This window comes from Anser cygnoides, chromosome 26 (genome assembly GCF_040182565.1).
Source record: "Anser cygnoides isolate HZ-2024a breed goose chromosome 26, Taihu_goose_T2T_genome, whole genome shotgun sequence".
NCBI classification, from domain to species: Eukaryota; Metazoa; Chordata; class Aves; order Anseriformes; family Anatidae; genus Anser; species Anser cygnoides.
Genome location: NC_089898.1, coordinates 3,191,578 through 3,216,885, shown reverse-complemented (window position 1 = coordinate 3,216,885; position 25,308 = coordinate 3,191,578). Strand labels below are relative to the sequence as shown.

The following is a 25,308-nucleotide window of genomic DNA, read 5'->3' as shown; positions in this document are numbered from 1 at the left end:
CTAACCCAAAAGATAATTCCTCCTTTGGAGGAACTCCTTTGAGTTGTAGGGGGCTGTGCTTCTTGCTGTTTACACAGTGTGCCTACAAATCTACGCTGCCATTCCTGCTTGGAGGGGCAAAGAGTGTTGGTGTGGAGGAAGGGATCTCATGAAACAACCTCCAAGGGACTTGGCTTTGATTGAGGTCATGGCTAGTCAACACATTTTTGGGGCAGTGCTGTAAACTTGGGCTCCTGCTCTAGTGACTGGCAGAGTTGCCCCCACAAGCTGCGCACCCAGCCTGCTGAATCTGCACGTTACTGTGGGTCTTGGGACTCCGACCTTCAGAGAAACTGCTTGTTGTAAGCTCAGTGCTTGAAAAAGGCAGCATGCCCGTACTCTTAGAGCTAAAAGATGGGCCTTAAATTCAGAGGCTGCTGCTATTCCAGAGTAACTGTGCTATGGAGTTGGTTTTTTCAGGATGAGGTGAGTAGGAGGTGTCATGTCCGTTCGGTGGATGCAGCCTGCCCTACTAGCTGTGGTGAGAACAGGTAGCAGCTCTGCAACAGCAGTGTGTGAGCAACCGCGCATCAAATTCCACCAGTACACACCAGAAATTGCTACTCGGGTTGTTCAAGTGAAGTCTAAGCAAAGTTATCTCAAAATTAAACGGCAAGAGAATACGTGGTTTGCTTACCATTGGAGAAATGAAGATCCTGGTGGTGCCATGACTGCAGAGACCACAAGGTGGTGGCATTGCACAGGTAAACGGTACACGGAACGCTGTCCTTGAGGTTTGTCTTGTGTGCTAGCGAGGTTTGTTTGGGGAACAGAAATCAAACGTGTAATTTTTTCATCTGTTCCGTTACTAACCAAGAGTCAGAAGGACCTTTCTTGATGGAAGGGGCTCTTCTTTATTAGGAAACTTCCCCCTTCTGCTTCCCCCAACCCCATTACTAAGCAATTTGGAGTAACTGCCCTACAGGAGGACTGAATATGGTCGTGGTTTGGAAAAACAGCTCTGGGAATTGGCAGAGTAGGGCTGAGTTCCTGCCTTTGTGTGATTTCAGGCAAGTGGTGGAACTTTTTCATAGACCTCCGTTTCCAATCTGTAAATTAAGAGTACACCATCCTTCTATTTCCCTCTTGTGCTCTGTGTGGCCTCTTCAGTCATGGCATGTGCATGGAGTGCTTAACTTGCTAGCATCCTTTCTCTTCTTGAGCATGTAAAGTACTCTTGTAATCTTTCCAGATGTTAAGAGGTACAGCACCACAGCATTTTTCTTTTAATTGTTAACACATTTGCACAGGTTATTAAGTACCAGGGGCTCAGAGGAGATGCTAATCAGTGGGCAGCCTGTACTGAGACAGTGCTGAGCCTTTTTTTTGCCATGTGGCCTTGCTCTGTGAGCCTCCAGATTCCCACTTTAGTGCTGTAAATATGTGTTTTTTGTCTTCCTACCCAAATTGCCAAGGCTCTTCCTCTAGGAGTAGGATCTCCTGCCTGCGTGGGTCTGCTGACAGCTGCTGTTCTCCCCACGTTTCCTCCTAGCCTGCTGAAAGTACCACCAGTGGGATCATCTTGGGTCATCAGTTCAACTACACCTCCACCTCCTTCTGTTCCTCCACCAAAACAACAGTTCCTCTTAGATCTTTCCATCGCTTCTTTAGGGCCTTTCTGCAGTGCTCTGAGCTGCTGCCTTATCTGCCTGTTTGTCATCGCCTGTACCCTGAGAGCAGCGAAGGCGTAGCTGCCCCCTCCACGTACACACCTTCCCTTCTCGATCATCTATCAGTGTCTGAGGAGAAAGCTGCCTGCCAAACGCCTCAGACTTTGGAAAGTTAAAACAAGATGGGTAATCTTTTCTCTTTCCTAAGAATTACCTTTCTTGATGAGCTTTACGGGGGTGTTTGTGGTAGGTAAAAACGAAGGTCAGAATTGATCTGCTTTACTATGAAGAACTTTAAACAATGGTAATGGATTAAATCATAGAATTGTGATTTTAAATCTTATGGATGTCATCTGAATGATCAGTAAGGACTTCTGTTTTCTGCCAGCTCCTGCTCTTACATCTAACTGGCAGGAATATGTGCCTTTGATTGCTCTGACCCATACTTGTTGACTTTCACAAGTTTGAACTCTTGGATACATGGACTGCCTTGCTGGGCCTGACTGCACAGCACCCTGTACAAGACACAGCTGGTCTTCTTTTAGATGGCCAAGAGCAAATTCACTGACACTGAAACTGATGGTAAAACTTCCAATGGTCCAGTTCCCCAAGTGTATCTGTGGTACTCGGGAACAACAAATCTACCTAGGAGACTAGGGGAAAGGAAACCGGTGCAGATGTTGAAATGCATCAGATGATCAAATATTTAGTTCCTATCTTAAAAAATAATAAGTTCAGGTGTAAAATGGCAGTTGTTAGCTGTTAATACTTGTAAACTACATTCCCCATTTAAAAAGTGTGGAAGTGGAAACTTTGCAGCTGTTGAACAATATTGTGGAACTCCACAATAACATTTTATCAATATCTTAAGACTTACCTCTAGTGGAAAGCCAAACCCACATTTATACACATTATAAATGTACATATGTTCACATGTGCTATGTACGTGTTGGTGTGTAAGAGCAGTGATTCAAGTTTCAAGATGCGTGAAACACAAGTCAGTGTGTTTGGCTGACTTAACCAGGTCTGGGTGGAAAGGCAAAGGTTGTCTTGTTCCCAGCCCACAGCATGTTCCTCAAAACAGATGTTTGTGTCTTGGCTGTTGAAGGTTTATTTCTTAAATGTTGCTGTTTTGCAGGGTATATGGCAAATGTGCCAATAATTGAGCCTTGGGGAAATACTTTCCCATTCATGGATAGCATTGTCCCAGAATCCAGGAGCTCCTGAGATCCAGCCCCATCCCTGCAGCTGACCTGCTCTAACTTTGGCTTCTACGTGCTCCTACTTCCTCTGTTACTGAGCAGGAATAGTCCAACAGCATTTACCTAATGCAGGTGCTGAGGAGCTTGCCTTTGTGATTGTAATTTTAAAAAAAGAAGAAAGAAAAAAAAATCAGACAACCATTTTGTAGGGTTTCTTGATGTTGTGTGAATGAAGGCATTCAGCTTATGAGCTAACCTAACTAACAAAAAACTGGAGGTGTAAGGTAAGTATGTGTGCTTGGGTATTTATTCAAAAGGCTTTTGTCAACTTATGGATAATGAAGAAATAACTTGTTTGACTGTCGCAGTATTGTACTTTCATGGGAACTAGCTTGCAGTGGCAAGCAGCAAAATAAAATAAAAATTAAGAAATGAAAACATAAAAAAATAAAGGAAAATTAAAAAACAAAACTGCCAGTTCTTCAAAGAGTACTCCTTCAAATTGGATTAACCACTGAAGAAAAACTGACTTTTGCTTGATGATTTGGAGCTATGAAATAGGAAGTGATTCTTAAGATGACTTAGTTCATCAAAAATATTGTGACTTGTTGGTGCTACATGGTGCTTACCCTGCCTGATTGAAAAAGTGACATGCACTAGAAACAGTGGATCAGGGGTTTTTGCTTTGAAACGTGAATACTTAACCAACTGGCCAAACTTGTGTAAGTCACATGCTGTACAAGACCAAACACCTAGAAAAAAGTCTTTTCTTGTTTCGTCTTGTGCTTTGTTTCTTGCCACACTGAAGTAGCAGGTATACACGAAACACAATTTTCCTCCTTTCTGCTTTCATGTAATCTTTTACATCAAAATAGTTTCCTGTCTGCTTTCTCTCTGGACACGAGTACAGCCCTGTAATTACTTGGACACAGTGGCCACAGGGCCTAGCCTTGGGAAGGAAGCACTGGCTGGCTGTACCGCTGGCAGAGAGCCAAAGCAAAGTTTGAAGCTGTTTGATACCTGCAAAGGCCTTTTATTGCCTGTAGGCTCTGTCACCATTAACGTTATTCATATTCTACGTGGGGAAAAATAAGATGCCATAAACCATCTTGTAAAATGCTTTTCCTCTCTGGGGGCTGTGCGAGCTGTGCCTCTTGGCAGCTCGGCCTTCCGCACAGCGCGTGCTCCAGGTACCCTCAGGTCAGGGCCAGCGGAGGAAATCCGGGGTGTAAGGGTGCCTGCGCACACCTCGAGGGGAAAAAGTGAGAACATTTTCTTAAGTGACAACCCAGATCTCATACCTCGGAAATTCAGGGGGATCTCCAATGCTGTAGCTATTAGGGCACATGCTTGTAGGGCATTAGTTCTTTGTGAGGTTCTCTTCTAGGCTGAGTATGAGATGGGGCCAATACGGGGAAATGTTTGAGGCAGCTTTCACTGCTGTGGGTTGAAGTTCTTTGCCTCTGCCCCATGGAATACTTGGAGAATGCTTTGACCAAATAGGTGACTTTAGTGAAGGGGAGAATAAACAGATGGCAAGTCTTCAAAAGCGACTGACTGTTCTTGAGATACTCAATAGCTACGCTGCGTGGTCTGGAGTGTCCTGAGTGGTTGTCCTCTTTTCTCCTTCTGGCTTCCCTTTGTCTCTGCTTTTTCTCTCTTCTAACGTTTGGGTTATGAGCAGTGCAGTGAAGGAGCTTTATTTCTTCTGGATTAGACCTAAGTCACTGGGATGGCATGTAAGGGCAGAGTAAGTTGATGGCGCCATCCCATACTGTTTGTACTTCCAACAGGAGGTGTCGGTGGAGGTAGCAAGCACATGGAAAGCCTTTAGGTTGTGTGGCATGTACTTGCTGTAATCCAATTCCTTAGACCATCCTCAGCGATGATAACTTACTGCTTTGCTGACATTCGCTTGCATGTAGACGATGCTGAAGGACGTGGCAGTGCAGATATTTCCAAAGAAAAGCTGGAGCCTCTACTTACGAAAACTGATTTTGCTGTCTTGCTACAGATTATGAATGGAAAAAGAAATTATATGCCATATGCTCCAACATATTCTACCCTTCAGATGCTCTGAACACATGCTCTTGAAAATAACAGAGGGTGTTTTCCTTCCCTAAAGCCAAAGAATACATGTGGATGACAAAGCTGTGTCTGCTTAGGGTGGTGTTCCGAAACCCTCAGAACTTGCTCATTGCTTCTGTTGTCGCTGATGCCCTGCGGCTCTGGAGTCACCAAAGACCTCATCTCACCACTTCAGCAAATAGCTAAATGCTGGGGGAGGATGCACATGGAGAGCTGGTGTTCTTCCAGTCCCCTTCTCGCCTGTACCCCGGATCAGGCCACTGGTGCACAAGGACTCTGCAAAGCTCGGGCAGCCCATCAGGAGGGGCACATCCCGAGCAGAGGCAGCTTCTGATGGCTCACAGCGAGTGTGGCAGTCCTTATTCTTCTATCTCCATGAGAACACAAAGCAAAGAACACGTCTGAACGGAGTTACGGTTTCCTGGTCTGCTACGATTCAGACGTCTCGTGGCTCACAGTGAAGCTCGTGCAGGGCACAGCTGCCCACTGCCCAGCCTGGCTCTGCTGCGTGTCCCAGAGGTGCCTGTCACTGCCCTAATGCTCCTTCACCAGCATGAGCCCAACCTGACCGAGCGCTCCTGCTGATTCCTTAATCTGAACTGACTGAATCCTGAAGTGTGTACAGAGATCCACTTCTCATGCTATACATTCATGTTTAGATTTTCCCCCTAACCACTATTAGAAGAGGCTCATCTGCTCACCCAGGTGTGATACTGCCAATCAGCCTTGGGCCCATCACCTTCCACAGGTGTGTGCGGGTTTCTTTATCCATCCTCTTTACTGTTTCTAGTTTTTGGATATGGAAAACATGCTTGAGGTTCCCCACCTACGAGTGTTATATACATACTAACTGTAAAACATGCTAGATCCACTAACGTACAGTACGCCTATCAAAGCTAACATGGGAGCTTTTTCTTTATCCATCTGTTCTGGCTTAGCTAGCTTGCAGGACACATGTGGTACAGCCTTTTAATTTTTTTAAATAAATGTATTTATTAGCAGCGCTCTTCACTGGAAATACTTGAATAGTATCAGGTTATTTAGTAAAACATTATTTCTCCCTACCTGATACTGATGATGGGAAAGTGATGATGTTCAACCAGGCTGACCAAATACTTTTAAGCAGCAGACCCATTTAGGTACGTGTACATTTCAAAGCATCTATATTTACCCTACAAATGAATACTCAAAAACTGGTGATGAAAGAAACAGTTCAAATGGTAAGCTGTAACTGACTAGCACAGAAGGCTTAGAACTCTGTGTAGATTTCTCCCCTCCTAGTAAATAATGTTTAGGCTAAACAAGGTTCTAATCACTTAGAATAAACTCCCAAATGAAAGCTCAGAATTCTAACCTTGCAGAAATCTGTTGTGAGCAGTTGGTGTTGCAGCTTCGTAGCTTGTAATACAAGGATAAATGTTTGCGGGACCAGAATCTGGTCATGTAACTTGGCAGCTTTTGAAATGCCACTTACTGAGATACAAGTCTGGTTGGCTTTATGAAGTTAGGTGTGTTAATACTTCTGTTCCACCAAATCAAGACAAAAATGTTCTTCGGATTATTGAATACAGTTCAGAGAAGAACAGAACTGTCTCTCCAAGGTTGTAAAGCTCTAATTATGATATACTGAGCTTTTAACTACCTCCTTCTTGCCTTATGGAAAGAACATAGGACTAGTCAGATTAGATTAAGCTTCTTGTATATTCTATTTTAGCTTCAAGTACCGGATGCTTTAAAAGAAGGCACAGGAAAACTTTGCAGGAGGCAGATGTTTTGATTATTGAGCATTCCCAAGAGATATCTTCCTCATCCTAATAATTTGTCCGATGGTAGCACCAATAACCTCTAGCCAGATTCAGAATCTTGATGAGTGAGTTTTTGTTACACAAAATGGTTCAAGTTCTTCCTTGAAGCCTGCAATTGGAGGCTCCTGATAATACAACTTGCTTTAATTCTTAACCCACAAAACTCAACAGCACTTTGAGAACTGGTTTGCACTAATTTATGTAACTGCAGATCGAAAACCGCCTGCATGAGCACCACATCCGTGAGCAGCACAAAGTAAGTAGAACCCAGCCAAGGTTCTTTGTGCATGCATGTTATATGACTGCACACTCTTAGCTCTCATGGGAGGCTCTGTGTATTTGGAAAATGGCCCAGTAAAGGAAAAATCACCTTGGAGATGATGCTGGACCCTTATTCTCTCTTGTGTACTGTGACTTTTTTGGTGCCTCAGCTTCTTGGTCATCAAACAGTGTTGCATGACTTAAGTAAGTTTGTCTCTGCAAGTATCTTGAAAGCTTTACAAGCATTGAAATTTAGACGTAAAACCATCTCAAAGTAAAAGGAACAAAGGCTATAATTGAGCTTAACAGCATAATATTGGTCTGATGCAAAACCTGTTAAGTCAAACCATTTTGACAGTGTACTAGGCTTTCAACCAGACCCCGTAACTTCCTCTATGTTTATGTTGAAACCTGGGATTTATCCAAATGATGAAAGGTTATTGGCAAGTCTCAGGTGTCTGCTTATTGGAGTTATGCAAGGATGAAAAATCAGTATACTTGTTTCCTAGAAAACATATACACATACCCGAGTCTTCTCTAAGAAATATATGCACATATATGTGTGTATGTGCCTGGAAAATTCCAGATTTCGAAAGCAAAGCTTTTCTGGGTAGTTAGCCCTAGCTGGTGGAACTAAAGTAGAGCTGTACTGTTACAACAGTACAACCAGGGAGGCTCTAGATATCTTTCTAGATATCTATTATTCACAGGCAGAGCTGGAAAATTAGGAATTAAGTGCAAGTTGGGCACTCCTGCTACAGTCTAGTTTGCATGAAAGTAGTTGTTTAGTACGTTAACTTGAAATTCCAAATCAAGTGTTAGGCTGTGCTCCACCAAAAGAGCTGCAAGTCCAGAGTGTTCCCAATTCTCTGTATTTTGAAACACTTCAAAAATCAAGTTTTTATCTATCAAGAGGCTTAAGCTGTGCTGACTCTTAAGTAGGCAAAGTGTCCCCGTGGCATCACTTCAGAGTGCCTATTGAAGTAATTAAAGTTAGACACCTGTTTAAGACAGAGCTGCATTGAGTTGAGGCGAGGAAAAAGAGGCCCTCGCTGTGCAGATGTGTAAGCATGAGGTTAAGCATGTGCATATTGTCAAGTAATTCTTGTAAGGCCACTCTGGTGACTAATATAGGTTACATATAAGAATGTTTGCAGTATTGGGGACCGCTTTTATTTGATTCATATGTTAATGAGTGAATGTAATTCTGCTCTTCAGTATGTCTGCACTTACCTGGTTCTTGTGGGTGATGTTTGACAGCTGGAGTTGGGTCATGAGTGTGCATCGGTGGTGGAACTAAAAAGGTGTGATAACCTCAACTTCTCTTCTTCCAGAGGAAGATTAATTTGGGTAGCTGACATGCAAAGACATAGTAAAAGCTGCCCTTGATTGTTTTCTATAAACTGGAAAATGAGACTACGAGCACAAATATACACCCACTTAAAGCATTTTTCCTGACTATGCCTGGTGGTTCAAACCTCCATGTGGTTAGAAAAACAAACTTCAGCACTAAGACTTCTCAAATCTGCATTATAAAATAAAATGGAACATATACTCCCGATGGTAAAATATTATTTGCTAACGTGTTCCAAAAACCATGCTAGGCAAAAGGCAGTAAAAGTATCTTTAAAACAAAACAAAAAACGTGGATATAAAACCTAGCAGATGTGTTTTTCTGTTCTACTGCAAAAAGCACCTACTTATCGGAGTGAATGGGAAACTCGGAAGAGGATATGATGGATGCAATATTTTCTCTTTTGGGAAAGATAAGGTGGAGAAGAAGTTATTAAATGTTTACTTATGCATTTGTAAGTTTGAAAGCATTCCTTTGTTCAACGCTGCTAAATGTGATCAGTGGAATCTCTGAAACTTGCACACTATAAGCGCTGATCAGTCGGGAGAGTTGACTCCAGTAAATGGCACCTTTACGATGCAAGAGGGAAGGGGGAGAAAGAGGGAGAGCCCAGGTACAGCTCAGGATTTTATAGCTGTAAAATCATGTTTCTAGATATTTCCAAATGCACTTGGGGGGGAGGAAGGGGAAAGCAATTTTATACTTGGGGATTAAACTTCTTCCAGCAATCAAATCGTGAGTTTGCTTCTGAGAGAACCTTTAGGTTTATTGTAAGCCCAGTTTTATGTACCCAATCCAACCAAAAGCACCTCGTTGTTTAAGTCCTTGTTTTGCATGCACCATTCAGTTCAGAGCTCGATTTGCTTACATGGTTTGGTTGCATGCACCTGAACTGCTTTAAACTTCTTGTATTAAACGTTTTAAGAAGCATTGCATATTCTCCTGTTTCAGTTAAATGGGGGTCTTGTAAATCAGGAGTACGTTCCTGAATCGGAGTGGACTTCTAAACCAGATCTGTAAGTGCTTTGACCACGTACCAGGAGCTCAGATCACAACCTGCTCTCGTTTCCGGGAGCCACGTCTTTGGCACAGGGCATCCTCTGCAAGCGAATGGTTTGTTTGCTCTGCTCTTGGGCTCCTGAAAGTTCTTTTCGGGGAGCTCTTTGTTTGACAAATACCGTTGTATTTCCAAACCTGTGGTGTGTGCTTGCATGCAAACAGCCTGCCTTGTGCAGGACTTAATTTTAAGCTGTTTGTAACAGGAACGTTTATTTTCTGGTGCAGTTGTGAAGGGAAACTTTCAGTGAGATTATTGGATAAAGACGGAAAGAGTTATCAGTGTCAGAGGGAAAAGGATAACTTTCACCTGCAGTTTGTTCCCTTGAGACACCTGAAGGATGCAGGATTCTCCCGAGTGAGTAGGAACGCGAACGAAACGCTGCCTTTCCAGGGTCTTCTCCAGGCGCAGGTTAGCCTTTTTCATTCCCTTTTTCGCCTTAAACGTGAGAGGAAACAAGCGCGTTTTTAGGGTAATGCTTTGAAACCACCTGATAATCTCTCCAGCCTAGGTTTCCCCCTGCTGCGGGGCCCAGGAGCCTGGGGCACGCTCCCGGCCGTGCCGGGCGCTTCTCGGAGCTGTACGAGAAGAGGATCGGCTGCTCGGGGCTGCCTTCTCCTGCCCGAGCTGTCCTCGGCAGGGCTCGCAGGGTTTCGTGTGTGCGTGTTTTCTTTGGGTTTTGGTTTGGTTTTGCCAGGCTCGTCCCGCCGCCGTTCCCCGGCGGCATTCACCTGGCACCGCCCGCTGGAAGCGGCTCCCGTAGCCCTCAGCGCGGACCCCAAGGCAGCGCGGGGGCAGCGACGCCGCTGCTCGCTTCTCTCGGGGAATCGCCGTCAGGAGAGCCGGGCCGAGAGGGGCTCTTCGCGACTCTCCGTAACCCAAGTGCTTGAAACGGGGGCTCTGGACGCGGTGTTTGGCGTTCCAGCAGTGTTTAAGAAGTGCTGCCTCTTGCAGACGCACCCCAAAGGGGAGCGACTTCCCGGCGGAGCGATGCCTCCCCCCGGCCCGGCGCTGCCCTCGGCTCCCTTCATTTGTCCCCGAAGTGCCAAATTCTGGTGGCAGCTGTTTGGGGTGAGGAGAGAGCAGCTCCTCTGACCTGCGCCGCTGCCCTCTGACCCGCCGTGAAGCCCTAAAAGCCCGGCTCCCCGCGGCACACGAGTCCCCATTGTTCCTAAAGCTGGCCCGGCCCCGGGGCTGGGGCTGGGGGGGCTCTTGGGCTGGATCCGGATCCGCAGCCGAGCGGCTGGAGGTCGGGGGAGCACTTTCCCCATGGGAACCCAGCAGCCCCGCTTGGGGAATTCCGCAGGGTGCCACTGCCCCAAATAATCCTAGTCCACAGAGGGGCTCTTACCGGGGGAAAGGTACCCGTGCCTATTACGAAAGTAAAACCAAATTCGCTGTAACGCGTCCGTTTACATTGCACGTTCTTATTCTATTACATTTTTTTTTTTTTTTTTGGATGTGTCACCCTGTTTTCTGACCGGAGAAATCGCATCGCAGGGCTGTGAACATCCCGGTGTTGGCCTCCACTCGGAGCAGCGCTGAGCTGCCCGTGCTTTGCTTTATAACGCCCACCTTGCCCCTGGCCAACGTGACAAATTCACCGGGTGCGCGTTGATCAATTTGGGGAGGGGGCTGGGGTGGGAAACGTCCTTGAGCAGGGATCGGGTGAGATCTGGATCACCTAAAAGTCTGTCGCTTCTGTAGGCAGAGCGATCCGGAGTGCCGGCTTTGCCCTCGATCGCGCCTGAATTAAGGATACGTTTTATGAAAGTCTTCGGGGAAGGTTTGAATTTGTGATTTTTGTTTCAGGAGAACCGTGTCAAACTTACTGGGAATAACCCGGCATTTAGCAGAAAGGTGCCTTCTGAAATCTGAGTGTGCGCGGGTGGAAGGAGTTAGAAATACGAGATCGATTTCCGAATTAATCTCATCCCGTTAAAAAATAAAGGGGGTTAAAGAGGAGCTGCGGATAATGAGCGAAGGAAATCCTGGCGCTGTCCCTTTAACTACCGAACATCTGATTCCCTCATCTGGCAGATGGTCGCTGAGCACAGATTTGCATTCATTGTCTTGAAATCTGTTTTCGCGTTGCTGTTAGATGGATTTCAGAGGCGGATCTATACACGGATCCCGCTACAAAAGGGCCGGGGGGGGGGGAAATATCAGCGAGACAAAGTGGTTTTAAGAAAAAACCCAACTAAAACCACAGGTAGCGTCCTGCCTCACCGCCGGCTGGGCTGGGGGAACTCCGCTTTCCTTTCCCGGGCCATCTTTCCCTCGGCAGGACCTTACGAGAAGTTTTAAGGCCGGCTGGAGGAACGGGGGCTGCCCTGCCCGTGTCGCGACATGGCGCTCAGGGTGGCACCCCGCGGGCAGAGCCTCCCCGGGCAGCCCCGTTCGTCGCTTCGATCCGTTTCAAACCCGGCGCCCCGGCGCCCGCGCGGCTGCTTTATTAATTAATTTATTCTATATATTTATTAACGGCTTCGCGGAGCCGCCCGGTTACCGCGGCTGGACCGCGTGGGGCTGAGAGGCTGCAAGCCGGGGGCCGAGCTGAGGTGCCCGGGATCCGCTACCGGACCCGGTTCCGCTCCGGGTCCCGGTCCCGGTCCCGGCCCCACTCCCGATCGCGCTCCTGGACCCGCTCCCGGCCGGGCACCGGGGCCGGAGCAGAGCGGGGGAGCCGCGCCCTGAGCCCTCCAATCGGGGCGGGCCATGCAAATGAGATGCCCTTTTATGGTACCCGGCCCCGCCCCCTGCCCGCCGTGCCCCATTGATGGTGTCGGGGCCGGGAGGCTGCGGCTCCTCCCCGGCGCGGGCTGCCCGCCGCAACGCTCCGGCTCCCTCCCCGCTCCCCTGCCTTCCCCGAGTCATCCCCAGCCCTTCTTCCCTTTTTTTTTTTGTGTTTCCCCCCCGGATTGGGCAGCAATCAATCCTTCTCCCCCTGTCTTTCGAGAAACAGGTGATCCTCGTTACCCGCGAGCGGTTGCTGGATGCAGTTTCCTCGCCCGCGTTTGAATGATGATGATCCCAGGCAAGAGTGAATCAGCGTAACTTTTGCTCGGCGAGAGGACAAACTTTTTCCCCCTCACTGAAGGCATTAAAACACACGTAGCACCTAAAAGCAGAAGAAGTTGGTTTTAACGCTGAAGTTCTCCACTTCCCTGGGATTTGTGTGTGTCACTTGCAGAGGCTGCGTGTTTTTCTTCTCCTCCCGTATCCCCCCCCCAAGGAAACTGTTGCCAGTTGGAATAGACTTTTTAAATGTTTGGGATTCAAGATACTTTAGGAAGAGGACCAATTCTGAAAGATAAATCTCTAGGTTCTGAAATGGATTCCGTCAGGTCCTGGGTCAGAAACGTTGGGGTTGTGGATGCAAACGTAGCAGCACAAAGGTAACCGTCACTGCATTCCCCCTCTTCTTCCGTGCTTCTTTTTTATTTTCTATTTTTAAGCAAACCTTTTCCTTACTCCCTCTTGTTATTTTCATTTGACATTAAATTTATTTTCTCCCTTTCTGACACCCCCCTTCCTCCTTCCCGGTCTTTTCTACTCACTGGAGGCTCAAGACAATACGGCTATTGCTGGGGACAGGCGCTCCAAACCCGGAGAGCATCAGGAGCCCTAAAATCCAGCGCGGGCTCGGATGACAGAGCTCCGATCGTTTTCCTCTTTTTTTTTTTTTTTTTTTTTTTTTTTTTTTTTTTTTTAGCGCAGAGGGCTCTCGGTGGGAGCCGCTTGTACGCAGCGCTGTAGGCGACCCCTTCCCACTTTCGGGGGCAGACAGCCGAACAGGAGGGAACCGAGTTAAAACCAACTTCGGTGCCGCTCTTCTCCCCCGCCCGCCCCCGGTGCATCTTGGTTTCCTCAATTCAGGCGGCTCCGGGGCTACCGGGGGCAGCGGCCAGATCCCACCCCGCGGCCCTGCGGCCGCTGCTGCCGGCTGCCGGGGCAGGAGCGGACCTGGAACCGCGGGGGGAGCCGCCGGGGCTTGGGGTTGGTCGCTGTGGGGTTTGGGGCCTTTTTTTTTTTTTTTTTTTTTCTTGTTTGGGTGGGGTGGTGTTTTGGTGTCTTCTCCCCCACACTTTTTTCCCCACTCCTATCCTCAGCTCAATCTGTGCAGGACCGCTGTCCCAGTCTCTTCCCTTTTTGGATGAGGTGATAAAAACTCCTTTAAGTATCATAGATCTACTTGTCCCCTCACTCTCTGGATACATTTCCCACCCCCAAAAAAATACCGGTATAGCGCCGGGAAGGGGAAAGCCGAAGGAGCCCGGGGAGCCAGCTGCTTTTTAGTGAATATAGCGACAAGGTGAGGGCACGCACCGGCGGGTGGGACGCTGTAGGAATGGTAGGTACCTCGGTGCCCCCACCCACGGCCTGATCCAAGGTTTCCCAAGCACCATGGGAGGAGTTATCAGAGTTTTAGGAATGCCGATAGATAGTTTAAAAAATACGGGGGAGGGGTGGGGGGGACCGGGGACGTTTATTCCCGGGAAAACCGAAAGTAAAAGGAAAGGGCTGCGGGGGAGCCGCGGAGGTGCAGCCGCGCTGGGCTGTCTGGGGGCAGCGCCGCTTTTATTTCAGGGGTCAGTAAGAAACCCCAAATCCGAGCTCTTCGCTGCAGGGCGAGAGGCAGCCCCCCCAGGTGCGGTTGTGGCAGATGCGGGGAGCTCACCCCGTGCCTCTCTGGCGAGGGAAAGCACGGGGAAAGCTCCGAAAGCCTTGAATACTTGTGCCCGTGCAGCAGAGCTGTTGTGGGGACACCAAAGCAACTCTGCCTCCCAGCTTGTCCTGCAGGTACACTGAATTCGTGTGCTCCGTGCTACGGAGGTGCCCACGGGCACCTATTTTCTCTGCAGGAGGTAAAAATCAGCGTTAGGAGAGGGAGGCTCGGCTCGTTTCACTACCAAACAGGGCTGCAGGTCGGGACACGGCGGGCACACAAACATCCCAAGCCGGGAGATGCGTGGGAACCATCGCCGGGGCTGAGCGGAGCCGGGGGCTCCCTAACTCAAATTCTCGCCGGGTAAATCACAAACCGCACGCCCGGGCGCCGGGTCAAATAGCCAGCCGCTAAAGCCCGCGGCGACCAACTTTGCTGCTGGGGCAAGCAGGTGCTGTGCCCGAAACCGGCTGCCTTGTACCGCAGCTGGTGCCGGTGCCGGTCCGGAGGAAACGCGCTCAGGTCGGTTGTCTTCTCCGAGAAAAGCAACCCAGGGTGCGAGGCGCCGGGAGCGCTCCGTGCCCAGAAAGGTGCCGGCCGAGGAGGAAGGAAAACACCGCCTTCAGCACCAACTTCTCGGGTTTAACGCTCCGAGCCCGGCGGGTTTTTTTGCCCTCGGAGTGCAGCTGCGCCGCCCGGGGCCGCGCAGGAACGAGCGGCTGCAAATTTGGGCACCGCCGCCGGGGGAAGCGCCAAGCTCGGAGCCGGCGGTGGCAGGGGACAGGGGGGACCTGGAGCGGCACCTGCACCGGGCCGACCGCTCCGGGCTTCTCCCGAATCCCTTCTGCCATGCCCGCCCGTCGTTTTGCTCGTACTGCTGCTGCACGGATTTGTAATGTCTTTGTCTCTCCCCCCACACCCTATCCCGTGTGTTTCCTCCACAGCGGAGTAGCTTTGTCCAGAGCTCACTTTGAAAAGCAGCCACCCTCCAACTTGAGGAAATCCAATTTCTTCCACTTTGTTCTGGCTCTCTACGACAGACAAGGGCAGCCTGTGGAAATAGAGAGGACAGCTTTTGTGGACTTTGTAGAAAACGATAAAGTAAGGCTTGTTGTCTTTCTTTTCCCTCTTTTCCCCTCCAGATTTCGTCTCTTCTCCCTCACAGAGCTGCTCACCTTTAACATTACCTGTTGTACTGGTCCTTAGCAAAATAAAACCAGCTCTTGGTCCAGGGTTCAGGTGCTTTGGAAAAGCTGCTGCCCTCTGTGTGCTGCTCTAGCTGAAAAGGCTTGTAAGGTTGTATCAGGAATACAAAGAGAATTTCACAAATCCACCAAAAATAGAACAAAAAAATCACGGGGGACAAAGAATGATTGATTTTATTTTTTATTTTAAAAATCAATCAGATCTGCCAAGTTTTATTAGTTCCCTAAGAGGAGTGGAATCTGACCTGTAATGTGTCACAGTATCTGGTGGGCTATGTATTTCTCAAGGCTCCAAAGTCAGTGGCAGGACCTGAAAAGCATTTCTTTTTGTATTTTAAATCCGTGTGTTAAGCACCTCATGTTGTTTCATACTATTGTTTTTACAGTTATTTTCTTAGTCATAGAAAAAGACTTTTTAATTGTAAAGGATGCTCATAAATAATGCTTTTAGAAAATTACATTAAAAAAATATCCTGCAAGAAAACACTCTGTAACATAACCTTCAGGATGTAAATATCAGTAGTGATTCCAGATAACACTGTTGCAAAGTAATGAACACATTAAAGACAAGAAGCACTAGGCATTTCTACTCTCAATCTGTTTTATATTAGCTGACTTGCAATGTGCACGTTCATCTTGTTGCCTTGAAAAACTTGAGAGCATAATAGCAAATAAGAGAGGAAAAGAAGTTCTTGAACTCCTCCAGGAAAAGATGTCAGCAGTATTTTGTAGTTTGTCCTGGGTCATTCGGAAGGTTAATATATCCCAATCAGTGAATTCACCTCGCAGAATTTTAATGAACTTCATTGTCACTTCCATCATGATTATCAGTTTTTGCATTTTAAATGTGCCAAATAAGTTCTGGAAGATTTTTTTATTTTTATTTTTTTAAATTCTCTTTCCAGGAGCAAGGCAATGAAAAGACAAACAACGGCACACATTACAAACTCCAACTCCTTTATAGCAACGGTGAGTCCCCTTTCCAGTCATCTTCTGTGGGCACTGAACTGAGGCAAGGTTTGTAGGCGCTGTCACGATGATTTCTAAAATGCACTGCAGTTCCCTTCTGTGGTGCCTCCTTATCACAGGGATGGGCACTGAAGATTACCTCGTGGCGATGGGTTTGGGAAGCACAGTAGAGGAAACAAAAGTAGCTGGTGTTGCTGAGGATTTTTAATAAGGCACTAGATGAAACTAAATGTGTATGTTCTGTAAGGAAAGGCGCATGTAACAGTATTAATGGCTGCGTTTCTCTCTCGCTCTAGGTGTCAGGACTGAACAGGATCTGTATGTTAGACTCATTGATTCAGTCACTAAGCAGGTGAGCACAGCTAATATATGCCGGGCTACCCTGCTCCACCTCATCCTCGCTCTTTTCTTCTCTTTGCCCCGCATGATTTTTCATCTCTGGTTCATTTTTGTCTCTTTTCCACATGTGTTACAGTCCTTATTTTTGCCTTATTTTTGAGAATAATTAAATTATTCTCTGAAGTTGTGCCCCCCTCGATTGTAGGGTTTTGTCCACATTTTATCAACACTACTGTATAAGCTGCCTTCCTGTTCAAAAAGGCTTTGAGAAAGGCATTTATTAGCTGATCATGACAAAGGTAAAAAGCCTTCACCTGAAATTTGAATATTATCACCAGCAAGTAAAACCCTGATGCTATTGACTTACCCCTTTTCTTCATTTTTAGCCCATAACTTATGAAGGACAGAACAAGAATCCTGAAATGTGCAGAGTTTTGCTCACTCATGAAGTCATGTGCAGGTAAGGTGACTTTACTAACGGCATACAATTTGTTAGGCTTGCTTGCATGGATGTTGGAAGGGCTTTTCTGATGAAGTTGGAGGCAGGACGAGTTTGATTTTTGAGTCAGAGACACTGCGTGTCAACCGACTTTTTTTCTATATGTGGATAAGATTTGATTTGGATTCGATACAGATTCCTTTTTTTGTTTGTTTGTTTTTTGTGCAACAGATTTAGCAGGCTCAGGCCCGCAGCCTGAGCTGCATTCTTTTTCTTCTGTAAGCTAGGCCTTTGCATGTGCCGTCTAAATTGATACTTTGCACGTACTTATTTCTTACAAAATTCCTGTGAACCTTTCATGAACAGTTTGACTTAGACATTTTACCTGAAAACTAGAAGGTATTCTCCTTGTAATCTTCTTTGGTGAAATATTTTACTTTTCTTAATTAAATTAACATAATTAATTTTGCTTAGTTCCTCCCCTTCCAAAAAATCCAAGCAAGGAAGAAAACTCTCAAACCAAAGCCCAAATCCTTCCCTTCTATACTTTGTAAGCAATATTTATAGGACTTCAATCTTTTAATTAAAAAAGACACTATTTTTAATATGTAAAGTTATAAATTAGAGGGTAAAATGAGTTGAGGATGTTTTTAATAACATTTGTATAAATCTGAAGTTACATGTACCTTATGTATGTACATCGTGCTTCCATGGTAACTTATTACTTTTCCTGTTCTCGTGTAATTAAATTTTTTTTCAATACATATAACAATGCAAACAGTCAATGTTCTTATATTAAAATGTGCTAAATTGTGCGTAGAATGTTCTTTCATAAGATGAAAGGCAAAACCAATCTTGACCTTTATTAAACACATTTTGTGATTTATTGTATTAGTGGGGGGTGGTGAAGTAGTTGGACTGAATGCTGCTTCTTTTAATGCTGCTATTTGCTACTATTTTTGTTCCCTTCTAAGTCAGCTTCCAAGTTACTATAGTAGTAAGAGCAGCTTATTTGGGCAGGCTTGTCAAGGGGAAGTCTCAGTTTCAGCACTTAAAAGGAACAGAATAATTGATGTAATTGTTAAATGTAATAAGAATCAAGTAAACGCATAGTGTTTATCTGTTATGCTTTGCTCTCCTTAATTAAGACGCTGAGCATTGTTACTTTTGAGCAATTATCACATATGTATGCGCAAACACAGCTCGTGTTGTGGATGGGCTGCACGCGACGCGCGCTTTACGAGGACCTATAGATGCGGTAGCAAAGATCAAAGGGTTGTGTGTCACTTTTTGGCACACCTGGAGGTTACGTACAGATTTAAATATATGTGCTTTTCCTGCTAGTGAAAGTCTCTTCTATAATTAGCTGAATGTGAAGCAGAAAAATCTTTGAATTGCTACGCGATTGGGTTCTTGCTTGTGAGAATAAAATAAGTCAGCGAACTTTGTCTCTGCTTTTCTGTACAGAGAGAGGCTCTATTCTAGAAGTTAAAATAGTGCAGCAAACGTAGTGCTTTAAAATAAAATTGGCTTGTTTTTCTTCCCTGTTTCTTCCCTCTGCTTTCAAAGTATCAAACACTCTGTTCATCTCTTACATACCTGGCCTCCACTGGTGCCTGTAAGCATATTCCGTGCTTGATTTAAGGCGGCGTTCTACAAATGTAAACCATTATTCAGATTGTGCTGAACTTTCCTGCTTGATAGATTAGCCAAGGAAGAATTACAGCTCAGGGGTGTCCTTTCCATGTAAAACACAGATTAGTGAACCAAATCAAAAGCGCTCTGCAGCCTAATCAAGACATTTGATTTTAAATGTCTTGTTTTCCTAAAGTATCTCTGAACAGGATGCTGTGTATCCTGAAGAGGCATTATACCTATCACTTTGAATAATGCCCAGGGAACAGATCCAGTTCTAGTTAAACTTGACATTTTATTTTATTTCTTTTAAGTACAATAATCAAATGTTCCTCATTGTGTGCTGCTTAAGTGGCAGCATCAATTTTTAAAGCCCCTAGTTTAGTTTGCATTAGTAACAGTATATAAAAATTTAATGCACTGTACCCGCTCTGCTGTCCAAATTGATGCCTCCTGTTTTTAAAAAGCAGGGTCTGGCTGTCTTTCTGCTCCCCTTCTTCCAATCTTTGCTAGTTGAAGGTAGGCTCCTTCTTTTTTTTTTTTTTTATATTTTTTTCTGTATATAGTCACACACGCAGATATTCTTGCCGTATAGAGAGACAAGCGCATCCAAAACTCCGCATCTTCCACTCAGACAGTGACAGATGCATGCTTAGCAGGAAAGTTGTCTAAATATTGATACGGCTACAACAATCTGTCATACCAATTGAAAGTTAAACTCTCAACTCTCCGTAATTAGTGCTTTCCATGAGAGGTTTTATTTATTTATTTGCAGATCTGAAATTTTTCATTTGGGTTATTACAGCCTAATGGGAACAGTTCCTATTAGGTGGATCTCTCTCAAACACGCAGCCTTCCCTGCAGTGGTTGGAAATCAAGGTAAACAGTCTCCTCTCCTGGAATAACTTTTTTTTTTTCCCCTTCTTCTTTTTCTTCCAATTATCAACTAAGAGGAAACTAGTTGTTATGCTGCTGCCAGCAACCCTCTATGCCCTCAATGCTCAGAGGGTTAAAAGGTATTATAATTTGAACAGAAGTAGTCTCAGGGCCTACAGCTGGCTAATAACAGAGTTGTATTGAGTGCAAGCAAGCCCCACAGCTGTGACTTTCGCCACAAGGCTCAGACTAGACAGGAGCTCTAATCAGCTGGGCCAGGCGGCCACTGGGGCCTGTGTCTTTATCGGCCAGATGGTGTGAATTTAGACACTTTTGTTATGCAATTGCAGGGAGGAGTTGGGGAGAAGAAAACAAAACAAAGGCCACCATGCTGTGAGCTTATTTGAGTTTGAAATTAGAGACAGATTTTTTTTTTTTTTTTGGGGGGGGGGGAGTGAAGGGAGGGAAGTTGAGGGCTGAATTTTAAAACCATTTTAGGCAAGTGTGAGGGGGGAAAGGGGGCAAGTTTGCTTTGCCACGAGCCTTCTGGGGTGTTCGGTTTGTAGGTCTGGTGTCTGTGATAGCTTTTTGGATTTGGTGTTTGTTTTTAGTTTTGCTTTCAAGACTGTTCGTAATGTAAACCACCATTTTTCCCATGTAGATCTAGTTAAAGAGCAAAGTGGTACATGTCAGTCTAGTAGCAATATGTGTAGACAATATGTCTTTGGCCTTGATATTCCTGTTTTTAGCAAAGGAGCACCTCTGAAGGCGTGTTCCTAATACGGCATAGAAGCAGAAGCTTAAGTATGAGTGAAGTTGTGCTAGTAATTTGCTCTAAGATAATATTGTAGGCTTGGCCCTGGACCCCACCAGGGTTTGGGATTTTTGCCTTTGAGTTATATTGGAACAAGTCAATTCTGTTAGACAGCACTTGTAAAACAAACCCAGTGGAAATGTGGACTTGGATACGGCGATGAAACACTTGGAAATAGGGATTTAAAGATTTGAGAGGTACTTTTGCTAAAACTCTGGGCTGAAACTGCCTCAGTCTTTAGAAAGCGCTGATTTTCCTGTGAACTAGTCGTTTACTGGAAACCAGTGACTGTTTTGCGTAATCAAGAGATTTCATGTATGTTGGGGCTTGAAAAGTACGTACTGTCCAAGGGTAATAATCGAGGTCTCTAACAAAAGTCCATTACCCAACTGTGCTGAGTGATAAGAATGTAGGTATTTGCAAAATATTTGGAAAAATCAGATTTAGCAGGGAAGTTTACTAAATGTAAAGTTCTTAACTGTGATAATAGTACAAACTATAAAATAAAGTGACGCATTTATTTCAGAGCCCAGCCTCATTGCACTCCCATTTCACATAACTCATTCTAAGCACTTACTGTGCCAGGACATGGCCACCTCGAGGAAGCCTGTATGAGCTGAGGAGATGTGGTGGAGGTGCTGCTACTTTATTCTGCTCGGACTTTACTCTGGTATAGTGCTATCAGAAATATTTTTTTTATGACCATATGCTTAAGTTACATGACTAAGGGATATCTCATTTAGTATTACCACAAAGAGAGGAAAAGGCAAAAAAAAAAAAAAAAACTTTTAAAAATGGAGTTGCTTTTGTTGTTTTATTACAGCGGCACCGAAACCACAAGGCATTTGTTCCCAGAGTTATTTCCAATGCTTTGTAATATTGGACATGTCAAAAGTATATGCCGAATTTATATTCTTTCCAGCGATGGCTTTCTGTTTTGTTTTCCTTTTTTCTTCTTTAGGATATATCTTGGCTTTTATTACAAAAAAATATGCAGTTCTGTATAAACAATCATTAGGCAGTGAAACACATAAAAGATGCACTTAAAACAAAGTTGGGAGTAGGAGGATTTGGGATATTCTTAGCTAGTGTGAATTACCATAGCTTCACTGAAGTCGATGGAGCTATGACAATTTACAGCAGCTAGAGGGTCTGCCCCAGGGATTTTTAAATATTTAGTGTATCCTTTTATTTTAAAAGGACTAGCATCGATGAATAAGTGCAGGTTTGAGGCAAAAGGAATGTAGAAATGTTGAAACAGTTAGAGCTGCTATTCAAATAGATCTGGTAGTTGTATCTCATCTTGCTGGGCAATTTCAGCTTTTAAATGGGAAGTTCCTGGCACACTGTAACTCATGGAGAAAATGTATGTATTTGAAATCTTTTCATACCCAAAGTGTTTTTTTTTTCTTCTTTTTTTGTCTATATGCCTATTTTAAGTATTTATTGTTGAATATTCAGGAAGAAAAAAAAAAGTGCTCTTTTATATTTTATACTGCTTTCAGTGAATTCAGGCATCTTTTCTTAACTCCGCTGCTTGAAATTGCTCTCAGGTAGAAAACAGTGGGATTCAGACTTGCCTGGGAGTTTTGTAAAAGTATTCAGCACCTATTATATCGCTGTGTAAAAAAAAAAATATTTTTTTTATTCCATAGGTGTAAATTTGAACAACCTCAGCAGAATGTGAACAATGTAATTTGGAAAGGCTTTTATGCAGCCTAGAATTTGGTCTGGTGCCTTTTGAGGCATATAGGAGTTCTGGTACAGTCTACGTAAAGTTCCACAGCGATGCTCTTAACTTCTGGCTGCCTACATCCTTCCCCTCCCCGTGTTAGTTTAGTCAGAACAAACTATTTGATCAGCAAGACAGCTGAAAACTTCTAACAGACTTCTGTGCTGCTCTCAGCCGGATTTTTAAAATGAAGTAATTCAGAGCACGGACTGTTTTTAATATCTATTGAACTTGTGGTACTTGTAGTAAGTGCAGGGAGCACCACTCATGTCAATGAGTACATCAGTGGAAATCAAACAATGAGCTGGCTCTCATTTTATTTTTTAATTAATTATTATTTTTTAAAATAGGTAAGGTATATGCAGTGATTCTGTTCTTTCCTTAAGCACAGTTAAATTCACTGGGAGCGAAGAAGCCCAAATAGTTTGTGTGGGTTATATTCTTCTCTCTGTGTGTATGTGTGTACATATATATGTAAAAAAAAATATATTCTGAATCTGCACACATGTCTATATGTACACACGGTTGTCTTTGTATAAGCATGAAGACACAGACACAGCCATAATATGGATATCATCCTGCAATTTGTACCTTACTGCAATCTCCAAAGGGCGGCGGCATTATCTTGCATTTTCTTGCCAAGCCAGATAAATATATTTATTTTATGTTGAAAGCTTATCAGAGGGAGTTATTATAATTTTTATGCAGTCATGCAGGTAGCCACACAGTATAAAATGTGCATAAATACAAGATTAATCTCAAGGGCTTATCATGACTGAAACAATTGCAAAGGGATTTGCAGACAAAATGCCAACCTGAAAAATCTCATCAGATTCTTAATATGCTCTAATTTTATGTTCAGTTTCTGTTTTTTTCTTCTTTTTTTTTTTCCCCACATTGGTGCTACTGTACTGCTGAAGCTTTTTTTTTTTTTGTAAGCATATGAAATTTAGGGGGTTACTAAGAATTCAATAAATGCCAAATCAGTTATTAAAATAATAACAAATCAGTAAGTTGCTTATAGTCAGTTTTAACACCTTTTGGTGGACTATAACCGTACATAGCACATGATACTCGTGTCTGTAATGTTGTTATGACATCTGTTAATCATTTATAAGTCTTTTATATGTAGTGCCTTAGTCTAAAGTGTGACTATACTGCTGTTCACTTTGGCTGTGAACTTCAAAACAGACTAAGGGGAGCCAACTGCCAAGCTCTGGCTGAAATCAACCAGGATTTGGGCACCCAGTTCTCTTACTCCTTCTCCTTTCCAAAAATCCTAGCCAGAATTCTCTCAGTCACTCTTCTGGGCATATATTGAGCCCTAAAGCTTCACAGAGAAGACTTTCAGCTGGTTGTTTTGCTATCAACTGTCACAATAATACTTCCATCTTGCTTTTCTTCCTCTCTCTAGTCGGTGCTGTGAAAAGAAAAGTTGTGGCAACAGAAATGAGACTCCGTCTGACCCCGTGATCATTGACAGGTAGGAGATGAATCTTCCTTTCTCCACAAAGCAACCACCAAACTGTTGTGTGTCATGGGAGGCAGCTGAAGGTCTTGGTTCTGTCGGCATCTGCTGTTCGGAGGTGTCTGTGCTTCCTGACTCCTTAGAAAAATGCCAGCCTAAAAGCCGGTTACCTTTACCCCATCTGGGCTTGCCTTGACAGAAGTGTTTATTTTAGTTTTTTCAATTATGTTCTATGTGTGTTATTTTCATTGTGACCAAATGTATGTATCTGGAATGTTTTCTGCTCACCAGGCATGTGATCCAAACAGATCATGGAGAGGATAAAGCTTTGAGCAACCTGGCAGCTTCAATAGCATTTTTTAACAAAATAGCAATATTCCCTAAGAAGTGCAGAGAGGAAGGAAGGGGTAAAGGCAGACGTGCAACGTATTAGCAGGGATTAAAACTGATGGTCTGGGGATTGTGAGCAATTTTATGCAAGACAACAGTTTCATGTATTACTTAGTTCCAGATCCAGCCCTAGGTTCCGCTTGCCAGTTTCTAGGTAAAAACCATAAATGAAGGCGAACGGCATTTTGTTACATGAATTGGTACATTCAGAATTGTCAGTATTTGTGGAGGCTTAGGAAACTAGCCTGTGGAATTCACTGACTCCAAGCCTTGTTTGAGATCTGGAACTTAGCAAGATTCAGAAAGGAAAAATAAGAATAGACAGAGCTCTTTCAGAAAGTCCATAACCAAGATCTCCAAGAAGGGAATAGTAAACAGGGAAAAGTCAGGAAGAAGCCTTTTTTCCCCAGACAGATTTTTCTCTATATTAATTGTTTTAAAGAGTTTTTCTCTGAAGCAGCTGTTATAAGGGGCCAGTGGAAAGCTGATGCTGAGGTGAATTGATTGCAGATTCAGTTTTATGTCTGTATGTGTTTGGCATCTTCTATCTACATTCTAATAAGTGTTATTTGTCATAATATTTCTTGTGAATTTGTCTTGGCATTCAGAATGGTCAAGCTGGTTTGAATAAAGAGCTACAATTATATCCTTCATTTTTTCATCAGGGAGTTAATCAAAATTGTTTGTGCTGTGATGAAGTTCTTCCTCCCACTCCCTTACCCCCCTGATTTCCCTTTTATTTTTGTACTTCCAGTTGTGGATGGGGACAAAGTTGGCAATTCCAGCAAACTGGACTGTTTGCATGACTGCGCGGTGGTGGTGGTGGTGGTGGGTGGTTTCCTGACTAGAAGCAGAGGTCCTAGATAATGCCATCTTGACCTTTTCTGTGAAATTGCTTATTCAGTTTTGGCTGTGTTAATGTTTGGTATGAATCTGCATTTGGGAACCTTCCAATCTAAAGTCTGAATTTGGTGAAGCTTGTCTTGCTGCTGGAGAAGCAGCATGGCGTAAGGCAATGGGCTGGCCTAGGAGTTAAGACCGTTCCTCACAAAGGGGTCCTCTCACTACCTGAATTTGTCACCTTGAGCAAGCTGTCCATTCCCATGCAAAAAAATCTGATGCTTTCTGGAGGGATTTGAGATCTGTTGATGTAAAATGCAATAGAAGTGAAACAAGAAAAGAGAAACAAGAAAAGAAAGAGCAGGGTGGGTGGCTTTTTGTTGCAGTTGGCTTTTGTGGTTTGTTGTTGTTTTTTAAACAACCGAGTGCAAAATATGCACGACACATCACCTTGGTGCTCAGTGAGTCCTAAGCTTTCCGAATTTGCTCTGAGCCTAAAACTCAGATTTGTAACTC

The 25,308-nt window shown here is 44.5% G+C and overlaps 1 protein-coding gene across 4 annotated transcripts in view; it reads left to right on the top strand.

Moving 5' to 3' along the window:
• The window catches only part of EBF2 (EBF transcription factor 2), a 151,963-nt gene that overhangs the window by 4,640 nt on the left and 122,015 nt on the right, over window positions 1-25,308 (top strand). For 2 of the 4 annotated variants that reach the window (XM_066983569.1, XM_066983568.1), the window contains 6 exons: window positions 12,382-12,814; window positions 15,030-15,186; window positions 16,196-16,259; window positions 16,556-16,611; window positions 16,985-17,058; window positions 23,509-23,577. In XM_066983569.1, coding sequence (XP_066839670.1) covers window positions 12,684-12,814; window positions 15,030-15,186; window positions 16,196-16,259; window positions 16,556-16,611; window positions 16,985-17,058; window positions 23,509-23,577 — 551 coding nt within the window. In that variant the 5' untranslated portion in view covers window positions 12,382-12,683. Of the gene's footprint in view, window positions 1-9,476; window positions 9,828-12,058; window positions 12,815-15,029; window positions 15,187-16,195; window positions 16,260-16,555; window positions 16,612-16,984; window positions 17,059-23,508; window positions 23,578-25,308 lie in introns of those variants that run through there. The other 2 variants (XM_066983570.1, XM_013197161.3) reach the window with 2 other exon arrangements.